At 47.5% G+C, this 11914-nt stretch overlaps 1 protein-coding gene across 3 annotated transcripts in view; it reads left to right on the plus strand.

Moving 5' to 3' along the window:
- LOC107271420 (probable JmjC domain-containing histone demethylation protein 2C) overlaps nt 1-7641 on the plus strand; it is a 44537-nt gene extending 36896 nt beyond the window's left edge. For 2 of the 3 annotated variants that reach the window (XM_025088667.1, XM_015747405.2), the window contains exon 7: nt 7492-7641. In XM_025088667.1, the coding sequence (XP_024944435.1) occupies nt 7492-7626 (135 nt within the window). In that variant the 3' untranslated portion in view covers nt 7627-7641. The remainder of the gene's footprint in view (nt 1-7491) is intronic. The other variant, XM_025088669.1, reaches the window with a different exon arrangement.
- Nucleotides 7642-11914: the final 4273 nt, after the last annotated feature.

Raw genomic sequence — 11914 nt, forward strand, 5'->3', positions numbered from 1 at the left:
TTCGTCTACCTCTTGGCCTTCGACCCTTGCTGCCTGTATATCCTGCACTCCGTCGTGTGCTATCGTGTGGTAAATAACCTTTTCATCCTCTGTTCAGGCACTTCTGGCTGGCCGTGTATCGGTACCTGGTATCTCCTCTTCTCTTTCGGAGTCACTTGAAATACCGGCAGTTCGGTAAACCCTGGGGCGAAATTGTCTCTTGACTCTCGACACACTTACTGGCTTCCTTATGCAATTCCTGCAGGGCTACTTTCGTATTCTTCTCTTTCTGGTTCCTGTTCCCTTGTACCGGTGAAGCCGCGACTCTCCCGGGACGTCTGGGTACTCTCTGCGTCGCGACGCCAACCACGGCCAAACGACTCGACCCTCGTGCTTCGTACCGATTCTGTCACTCGCCAGGGTCAGCGAGAGCTTGACTGCTGTTACACTTTGGATTTGTTAATTTACTTTCAGCTCTTCTCCAATTTAACCCAGGGAGTGGTGGTGGGGGGTGGGGGGGGTTACAGGGAGACAATAAATTTTTTTGATGCGTTGAAGAAAATTTACCGAAGCGTAAAGTTTGATCTGTTCTTCGCCCCTTCTACTCCGTTAATCGGTCTGGTGATTGGGTAAGAGAAAAATATGTTTTACAAAAATAAAAAATAAATGAATTGCCTAGAAACTCGTTACGGGATGAATGGAATCGCAGAGACCACCTTTCGTCGAGAGGGTTAAGAAGAAATAAGAAAAATAAAATTGTCCTTACCTAATTACAGGGGGTGATTTGACGCGTAATCGCTGCCTCGAAACTAATGGCGTCAAGAAGCCATTATCGGGTGTTCGTACACGTAAACACACGTGCTGTATGCGTGTTCATCTATGTACGTAGGGTATAGGGGCTGAAGCCCGACTTAATAACGTGGTAGGCACTGTTCCACGAAGCTTTATTACGGCTTGGCGTGTTGTTCGAGTCCCTGGAAAGTTTTGGCGGGGGTGAATTTTCAAGGTTCCCCACGAATTTATAGAGAAACGTACAGACGCGTTATGTTATACGTCGTTGTTGAAAAGAAAAAAGTAAATTATTCCCGTTAAGACGCCTGAAACGCTTCGACCGAACGGCAGTAGCCGTCGCAAGGGGGTTGAAAAGCACGCGCTGCCCAACCCTTGGAATTTCTGGAAAACGGGAATTTACCTTAGAAGACCACCGTTTATTCTGGACTGACGTAGACTCGTGAGGTATTGCGAGAAGGGAGAAGAAACAGGGGCGGACTCTGACAGTTCCTTCAAGGGGGTGGTTACCCCTCGATATTGTTGACGCATACTCTGTGCTATGTTCACGTTATACCCATATACGACTCTCCATGTCTCTTTAGCCATGTATACATATATACCGTATGTAGACGGCTGGCGCCAAAAGGCCTCAAACAACCCCGTTCCACATGTTTGTGAAGTTCGTGCAAAACTTTCAGTTTCCAACAAAGTTAAACTGCCGTGACGGCCGCGAATGATGTAGCTGCAATATATTAAGCCGTATAAATAACCAGGATTTCCTTTCCTTTCGTCGCTGCAGAAAGACAAAATTTTATCAAGAACTAATGTACACCATCCAATACCATACTCGTCCATTGTCATCCATTTTATTAGCCGATTTACATTGACCCTGTAAAGGAAATATTTTTTTACCTATAAATACACGCACACACAGAGCATTGAAATTACTTCCGCAACCACCTTCGTATTTCCCGCCGCATAGGACGTATAATCACAGTCTATTAATCTGGACTCTCGTCGTGGATATCGATTCTGCCAATAAATTCCGTAGCGTATCCCATACCCTATAAACCGTAAAGGTAGCCATTTCGTTCACGGTTCGCCAATTCACAATAGGTTTCCGTGTGCAAACCGCTGCCATCCACTGTTGCCCGTCGGTACATACCTATTCACCTACGTCGCTCACGAATTAGTGAGAAGGGTTCCCTACGTGTGCCACCTATATCTGTTCTAAACTGGGTACATGTATACCATGTACATTGTACTGTCTGTGTACTAGAGAAATCCGCTACACTGCTGTACCGTATTATGAATGCGGTACAACGCTCGACGTTTAACCATGCAGATAGAAGGAGAGGAGAGAGCTGTATTTCTTCTCTCCTTCTCTCTCTCTATGATGTTTGCACCTTATCGGATATGCATCGCCGAGTAGTTTTCAGATATTATTGTACGTACGCGTTTAGCATGAGTTACCCTTTACACCGATTTCACCCCTTAACCTAGAATCCTTCCGTCTCAGAGAATCTCACATCGAAAACACGATAATCGACTCCGTTACTGCACTGTGGTATATAGTTCGGTGTATACCAGGAACAATGAAACTGTAGAACGGTAGTGAAATTACTTGTAAGGACGACGCGGTTAGGATAAATACACAAGAATATACCGTATACGGTACACGAGATTACGTTTAGAGCGATGAACTTTGCCGGTACATTAAAGTTTTATTTTTCGTAAAACTCCTCCCGTGCGGACTCCCCTTTCTTACTTGTAAATTGGACGACGATAACTACCCGGGCCTTGAGACACCCGAACCGCCGGGCCACCAACGTATCTCAAGAAACAAGCAACACGCGAGACGATGCTCGTCGTGTTTATCAAGCATGCATCGGGGCAAGGCGAGTTCGCATTATCGGACGCGTCGCTCGCGTGACGTTGCCCAAGCTTTACGAAGAAGGGCGTCGGGTCGCTAGGGCGAGGTATCGGGTATGGAGGTATAAGCGTGGAGCGAGCACGGCCGGGACTGAGGACGCACGGCGGCGCCTCCAAGGGGCGCGGATAGTCGAAGGAGCGAAAGAGAGAGCACGAGAACTGAGAGAGAGAGACGGTGAGCGCCGTAGTTCAGACCGTCTCAGTAGAGGAGAGACAGTGAGAGAGAGCGAGACAGCGAGTATATTCAGGACGTGGAGGGGATAGCGAGGGTGGTCGTGGACCTCGGGAGCCTCCAGTAGGCGGCAGCACTGCGGCCCGCGCGTATCGCAGTTCGTGTCCGACTCTCTTACACGGCTTTATTCATTGACGCCTCGGCAGGGAGCCGCCGGTTTCTTGCTTGCCCTGCCGTCGACGTTCCGGGTCAGTTTTGTTTTTTATTCTTTCGTTACACCATCTACGTGCTTGCAACCTCTCGGCCCGTTTCTCTGCCGTTCAAATATTTTTGTTTGTTTTCTTTTTTCCGAAGGATGCGGTCTCTCTCTCTCTCTCTCTCGCGTTGTCGTAACGTCACGTAAAGGGCACGACCATTGTAAATTTTCGCATTGACAAATGTAGATCGGTAATAATAACCGGCCAGATCTCGTCTGCACTTGCTCAACGGTTATTACGCGTCGTTACGTGCTTGGAGTCCTTGAAGATTACGCGATGCCTTTCGCACTAATGCGTGACTATTGGAGTACAGTACGCTGAACTCTTGGGATATATAGTTAAGAATAGCCTAGAGGCTTTTGCCACGTCAGTGTTATATATATAGTGGACATGAGGAAAGTTTAAGTGGGGGAAGTCTTTAACTGATACACATGTACGTGGATATCGTACAAACATATATATATATATGATTTTATCGTTTTACGTGCACTTTGATGGATGATTTATACTAAGAATATATGTCTCTCATTTTCATTGATTTCCTTTAACTTGAAACGTGATATGGATTCTAGCGATTCTAACTAATAGCATTGCTTAGTTCGTCGGCTAATGACGAAAGCTATCAGAGACCAAAAATATTCCTCTCAGTGGATCTATACGTCCTATACGCGTTTAAGAGTAACGGAAGTGCAGTGATTTGTAAGTGATGAAATAAAGAAAGAGAAAAAAACCGTGATTGATAACAGTGACGACCATTAATGGATAATAAGTCAAGATTGACTGCCAGACTGAAGAAGTCAAACGACAGTCAGTGATATACAGAGTCTCGTAACCTTTCCACGCAGTAAGTAAGTTCAGCATTCAGTATAAATTAAAATCTCGAGAGTCTCTTTATACTCAATCAATCATAATCGCCATTAACCTTCAGCTTAAAAAAAGAAAGTATCGCCAGAGTGAAATATTATTGACCAAATGTCGCCACAGAGCCACAAAGCAACGAGCACAGAACAAACGAGACTTTACTGTGGCAGCCGTACATGGGCAGCAGCCCTAAATACTCTTTTCCTTTCTATCAGCCCCTCGTTCAGTAATGTCAAGCAGAAGTCACTGTTTACTCCGTAAAAACGATAGAATATCGAGAGAAATTAATTGAAAGATATAAAAGAAAAATAATCCAGAGGGAAAAATAAAAGAGAACGTGAAATATAACCGATACTCCTCGAATCACAGAATTATATTGAGTAGAATAGAGGGGAGGCTTCCCGGTGACCGGGCACGAGAATAATCTGTATGAGGAAGAGAGAGAGAGTGAATCCAAGAGTGATACAAGGAGATATGCAAACCGGAATCCATTATGCAGAGAAAGCGAGTATATAGAGGGAGCGATGGAGCAGGAGAGATCAGAGTATAGAGCTGAGAACGAATTTCTGTTGGCAGTCAGATAACCCCAGTACGATCGATCGGAATATCTGCCGCTTCAGTGGCACACAGATAGCTATATACATACATACGTACTCAGGCATTCATACACTTTGAGAATATGTATATACATACGTAGCCGTAAAATCCGAACAGAAACATAACTCTACTACGCAGACACCGTATGTGGACGTATAACCATATACGTAACGTATCGAATTCACATACAGAGTCCTCGTATGTAGATCTCGATCCTATTGGGTCTCCACTCTCGATTCCACGCGACTCGAATACTAACGCTTTGCTTTATATTTAATTGGCCGCTTTTCCTTCCATCGAAACCGACCTTTACCCTCCGCGTCGTGCACTCTATATGCACGTTAACTCCTCGACACTCGGGTCGGCCATTTTGCTAAAAATTTAACCATCAAATTAATAATCCTTCTCACTCGAGATTTTCTTTTCTTTATCGTCCACTTATTTTTCAGTACACATACTACACGCGTGGTTATAGAAATTTTTTGGGGATACCAACATATAAGGTCATCGACCTAGCTGCACGTATAACGTGTTTATCAATTTCGTTATCAATTCCACGTCTAATCCGGTACATTGTATTGGGGCAAAATGTAAAGTCATCTTATCTCAGATACCGGCTCTCGTCCGGTATACCTATAGATACAATTTTCGTGAACTCGCTTTGACTAAACCCTAATACCTAGTCTATCGGTTGCTTGCTAAACAGTACTTCTCCAAGTACGTCTCCGTATCGGCATTCCTACTGGTATTTGACTTGTATGCCAGGGCAAGTATGCGCATAGATAGCAAACGCGAATCGGCCAAAGCGATACGCGAGATACGATTTGAATTCGTGGAGTGTATAATATCGTTTGGTTATGACGGGGTGGGGATTGGCGATGGCGCGGGGGAGGGGAAACGACACACGATCATACGAGTGGAAAGGTTATGGAATCTTCTTCTTCTCCACTTTTTATCCCCCCCTCCCCTCCCCTCCTACACAGTCCCACCCCTCCTTCGATCGAGCTCATCGCGTGACGTTTCACCGATTTCCATCGTGGGAAAACTTTCTTGGGCACATACGACGTTCTTGGCAAGCACACGTGTGCCCGAGTGAAAAAAAATGATCGATTCTTCTTGGTTCTTGCGGTCATATGTGTTATGCGAGACATACGTGGACGTATCTATCTCGCGCAGAAAATCTTGCTCTGGGTAGGTTATGCAGTTAGAAGGAACGAGAAGCTAACCGGTATTTCGAACCGGTTGCGTATACGTAAAAATATTTACGCAAACCGGGAAAAATTGGTGATGCCAGTGAATGAGATTTTCATATGTGAGTATGTGGACGTGTTTGAGTATCGAGTTTCGTGATATTTTTTTTTTTCTCTACCTTTTTATCACTCGCTACGATTATTCGACATTTTTACACGTGATTCAGGTATACGCGTCGAGTTGCTTGTTAAACGTATATGGTATACCATATACGTACACGAAATCTAAATTACCCCGTATATGCACAGTGCGGATCGTTTGGCAGACATATTAATCATCAATTGGATTTTCATATGTCGGAAATGCCCAGGCTAACCCAAAAGACGTAGTCACTCTTCCTGCTGCATTCTCTCGTATTTTCACCCTGCTGCCCCCCCCCCTCCCCCCCTATAGTATACTTGGCTTATGTGCACAAATCGTACACACAAGTCTCATATATCTATATACAGGTGTATGACCGGATAAGTATTTACGCACATAGCTTTAGTACGCTTACGTCTTGTATGTACGGCAGCCAGGGAATTCGGTGCTCTAGGTGAATACTTGGCGACGCGCCAGAGACTTTAACCTCAATTTGCAATAAAACACTCCGTTCCTGGGAATCCTACGGCGTCTCGGGATTCTTTAGCCGTGAAATTGTTCGCGCGGAATTTCAGGAAGGGTCCACGACCACGCGGACCCAGACTGTCCGTCCCACGTCGTTACACCCCTTTTGAAATCCTGAGCCGAACTCGCCGCAAACTTCAGGTCAGAGGGAAGTAGGGAACGATTTTTGCCTAGGAGTGTACATTCATTAGAATTTTTTTTCGAAGCCCCTCAGGCCGGTGGTGAATTCTCTGTCAGCGTCCCGACAGTCGTATATTGCATACATTTGGTATGCACGTTTACACGCATGCCTCATGTGTGTCTGGAGACCGTAGTGCGTTTTCTATGACGCCCCTCTCGGTTCCTCCATTCTCGAAATTACCAGTGAGCTTCCCTCCTTGTCGCTCTCCCGTATCCCTCCCCCCCCTAGTCCCTTCCTCCAACCGCGATAGGAATCCTCCCGGCTTTATTTATCTCGGGCGTCGACTCGCGCTCACCGTGCCGCGTTTATCTACGGTAATAAATGCACGAGTTAAACAAAGCCCTGGGTCTCCCCGGGTCTCCCCCCTGGCTCTTGCCGGGCTGGACTGGTTGCCTTTTACGAGCGACAACAAAGACCCGCAGAAGAGACGAGGACCGAGGTTGCCTCGGGAAGCAACTTTGCGATTATCTTGGTTCGAGCTCCGAGAAAGAGGTCTACCCGTGAGTCGCCACCCATGGTCCGGTCGAGTCCGTGCTGTCGAGGGATGCTGACGGTAGAGAGAGAAGGACAGCGAGCGACGACGTTATAGCGAGAGTGAGAGAGAGAGTGAGAGAGAGGGTGTTGGGGGAGACGGAGAAGACAGGAGTAAAAAAATAGAATATGGGCCACGTTTGACTCCCGAAAGTTTACGCTTAATTGCCAAGGAGGGTTCCGTTGAGAATCGCCTTGCGGATCGCCTGGCCAAATCGAGCGGCCGTATTCGGGTAATTGGCCGTCTGGGTCTCCTCGGACGGCGTCACGAACACACCGACCCGAAGGAATGCACACGCACGTGCTTATTTGAAACGGAGTAAAAGCGTATCTCTCTGTGTTTTACGTTTCAGCCACGACCAGGTCGCAGGCCTCGCGGACGTCCCGGTAACTCGACACTTCAGCCGGCTCCACGTATCCAGAGTCCTGTTCCGCAGCATCTCGAGAAAGGTATGTACCGTTTGCTTTTAATGCCGCATGAGTCGTAGCGCATCCTGCTGTACTTGGCTGTATCGAGCCTCGTGCGTTTGGATATCGGCGATAATGGGGGACATACGGGTTGAAATTATTATACGTACGGCGAGAGTGCACTGGGCCGTCCCACGCGCGGGCATTAATCCTTATCGGCCAATAAAGGCTTATCGGACGATTTTCGATACGTCACTCGTGAATCACGCCCACCCAATTTTGGTCGTTCCAGGCAGACACGGGGAAAGACTTTTTTAACCTGTGACTCGGATAAGGATCAGATACCGCGCTGTCTATCTCGCTGGAATATTAACGAGCTTCTCATTATCGTTATGCACTTTGTTTCCCATACTATAAATTTGCATTGAAAATTTAGGCGCTGCTATCGGTTATCGCGTATACGTGGTGCCGTGAATATATATATATATATATATATATATTTACACGTAAAGCGGCAATACGCTTCCGCACGACGTTTTCGCCCTAAAGTATTTGACTTGGTTCATTCATGAGTCAAGCGTCCGACCCAACCCAACCCAGAGCACTCGCTCCCTGGAATCAGACCACCGCAAGCAGACGCGACACCCGTGCCTGCCTTGGAGCCGAGTACGGTGCGGCAGGGAAGGCCACGTGCGAGAAAGAGAGACGAAAGTGCCGGAGGGGAAATGCTGGTGAGGACTGAAGCGGGGGGGGGCTCTGCAGGGTTCCTCTAGTCAGCGGAGGTAGAGAACAAGAAAAGAGGGAGCAAAGGGAACGAAGGTAGTGGCGAGTGAGCGGGTAGGCGGTCAGAGGGAAAAAGGATGAGAGAGAGTGAGAGAGAGAGAGAGAGAGAGAGAGAGAGAGAGAGGGAGATAAATGGAAAGGAAAAGAAAGGGAGTAAAGGGAGAAGCACGAGCGCCAGCCGGGGAATAAATGGTTCGAGGAACTGCGAACCGGTCCACAAACAAAAGAGTCGTTGGCGGCTCAGCCTCCGGCCCGGACTCGACTCCGGTCCAGCCGGGTGAAGGGAAAGGAGTAAAATAAAAAGGGAAAAGGAAAATGAAAAGGAAGAGGATGATGATTGCGGTGGTATCGGTGGCGACGAGGGGAAGCGAGGGGATGACGAAGGGTAGGAGTGGTTGGGGCAAATGGCACGTGGGGGTGGGAAATAGGGGTTGCGAAGGGGGTCGGTGGTAGCTGAGTCAGGAAAGAAGCAATGCGAAGGCTTCTTCGTTCGTCCGCCCGTCTCTCTGCCGGTTACTTTCCTTATGGGGGCCAGGAGGGTGTCTTTGTTCGCCGTCGAATTCGCTTAATCCGCCTCAATCTGCTTGGCTGGCGTTGTTCAACTTTTTTTCTTTTCTCTCTCTCTCTCTCTCTCTCTCTCTCTCTCTCTCATCAATCAGCTCGTACTCATCGCACCTTACGCACTTCCTTCTGCCTCCGTATACCAACGCGGAGTTACGAGCTGATCGAGTAAGAGCCTGTGCGTCATGTGCTCTTCTCTGATTCGCCGGTACGTGTACACAGATATCCAGACGAGCGGCCGAATCTCCACACTCTGGATGCGCGTCGTGAATTAAGGCTGTCGAGGTAAAATAAAACTGGCCCGTAGCCACGCAGCCCGTAAATGCATCCTCTGGATGCAGTCTAGTTTGCTCGAAGCCGCTACGGGTCGTACGAAAAATCCCCATGGAAACGGATGCTGCACGCGAGTCATGGTAGACGAGTAGGAGGGAGAGAGAGAGAGAGAGAGAGAGAGAGAGAGAGAGAGAGAGAGAGAGAGAGAGAGAGAGAGAAAAGAAAAAGGATAAAGAGAAGAAGGGCAAAGAGAAGAATCGCATTGAAAGAATAAATGAAGAGTCCTGTAAAGCCCGTTGCGTCATAAGGTAAATATAACTGAAAGTCGTAGCGGCCGACCTGCCCAGAGACCATTGGCCCAATAGGCAGGCTCTTCGTTAAGGTATATAACGGGTGACGCAGGAAGTACCTCCTGTCCTCTCCCTTTGTGCTCGCCTCGATTTCACGTAAATCTATTCAAATCGACGTTGCAATTGGCCCGTTATCGGAGACTCGTGAATAATTCAGCGTTTCCAGGAAACTCGAATCCGACGTCAGCCTCGGCGTTTATAAAATCCGGGTAGAATTGTTGAGAACGAGCTACGAGATTGAGAAAACAAATAGAGATACACGGGGACGCTATCTACAGCTTTTCATATTTCTTTACGTCGAGCCTTAAAGTTCTCCGCGCAAAAGGAAAAGAGATCCGGACGGGGTGACTACGGTAATAAAATAACGAGACGTGGCCCAAGCACGTTTCAGGCCTTTGCTCTTTGAAGTCCTCGTCTTCCACGTTGCTGCCGTTTTCTTCTTCCTCCTCCTCCTTCCTCCCCCTTCTCCTAGCGCATGTCGTTGTCGCTGGGTATATAATTCCTTGCATCCCGTCTTCTTCAAGCTGTCCACCCCCCCACCCCCCGCCACCCTCTCGAGCGCCACTATATGCGTCGCAGAAATAAAACAGACACGTGCCGCGTATAGGGTGACACATTGCTGAAAATATCCTGCAGAAAATCGCTGCAGTCGCGACTCTCCCAATAGCCACTCGATGCTTTGACTTTTGGGCGTTTGTCGAATGATTGGACCTCGATGCTCGCACTATCGCTTTAATCTGATTCGCGTCTGACCTTACCCCTTGGGATTTCACGGTACACGCTCCGTCGCAGGATACTGACCGGAATGTTTTAACCAAGGATTACGTCAGTCGGTTAGATCGATAACCCAGAAGATCCTGTCTCTCGCGCATACGTGAAACACTACGTCGAAGGAGTCCGCACTCGTGGAGAATGCCTGGTTACGATGGGTCTCTACCCATCTCTCTAGCCATTCTGGCGATTGTAGCATCGCTCCTATGATGATTTACAGACGTCGCGCACCTGATACCAATAACACGTTGCGTAGGACCCTATCCACGCTTAATGGAGCTGCATGGAAAGTAAGCGGGCAGGAAAGCCGACTGAAATTGTCTGCGGTTACTTACTTCCTCGCTGGCTCATAGCCAATCCGACTTGAAGTCGCTGTCTCGACCCGGATCACTTTTAAATCGCTGCAATTCAGACCACTTCTTCCATGTAATTCATTGTCGGCGAAATAGCATTGTCGCGATCCTATCGCGAGAACACGCCCTCGTGTGATGAAGTAATCGGAGATTTTCACTCGGAACCACAGTAGAGGCCTGGTGCGCATGCGCAGATTAAAGCTCTGTCAAGAAACACGTGGGCGGTCCTCCATGTCCGATAATATATGCACTTACCCGGTATATATAGAGGTAAACAAGTAGGAACCCCTCAAGATCCGCGAAGGAAGGTCGTATATAAATTGTCTATCCACCTGCGTGACATATCCCTAAGGCCCGTCCACACGAAGCGTCTCTCTCGAAACTGACGCCGACACCTTAAAGCGCACCCCGCACCAAGGGGTATATATATACGGTGATAAAAGCGGTAAAAGTATTATTTGATCCGATAAAGCGAGTGGTACAATGAGAAAAATCGTGGATGACATTTTTCGCTAGCTTAGTATGTGAACTCGCCTTAAGCTTGTGAAACGTAAACGTTAACCGGTAACGCTCTACACCTACGACACGAGCGCCATTGTTCATTCGGCAGTAAAACGAAACGCTCCGGCTCGTAAAGCAAGCCAACGGTAGGCCGATGTATTTTATCTAACGGGTGGCTGCGCGATGTCGATGCGATATTGGACTGCACTACCATGCTGCACGATTGCAACTTTTACGTCGCTACATGAAAACTGAACGCACGTGTCATTCACTCCCTATACCATAACCGTGTCTCTCTTGTATGTCATTATGTTGGGTGGCCCTATACGGTCTTTATACAGGGTGGTTCGTTACTATCGAACTCGATTCGAATCCACGTGTATCTTTCGACTACATTTACCTACGGCTAAGAGTATTTACTTAACTATTATCTGGTATAATCTTCCTTCTCGTATTGTCGGTATAGTATTACTATCAACGGCGCTACTGTATACCGACTATCTATACGCTGCTTCTAGTAACCTGTAAGCTGTCTGGGTATATTCGTTACGGTTAAAGTACCCAGAGACCCACGGAGTTACGGAACTCGGATAATTATTATTGCAAACTAGTTTCGAGTTCGCTCTCGAGCCAGACTCTGGTAATGTCGGTATTGTTACCCGGGGAATCTCGACGGCGCGTTCGCGCGACACGCAAGAACTCTCCATTCCAGTTTCACTCTAAATACAGTCTGAGTATCTATGAATATATATATATATATATATATATATATATAT

Source organism: Cephus cinctus, unplaced genomic scaffold (assembly GCF_000341935.2).
Source record: "Cephus cinctus unplaced genomic scaffold, Ccin1 Ccin1_scaffold0970, whole genome shotgun sequence".
NCBI classification, from domain to species: Eukaryota; Metazoa; Arthropoda; class Insecta; order Hymenoptera; family Cephidae; genus Cephus; species Cephus cinctus.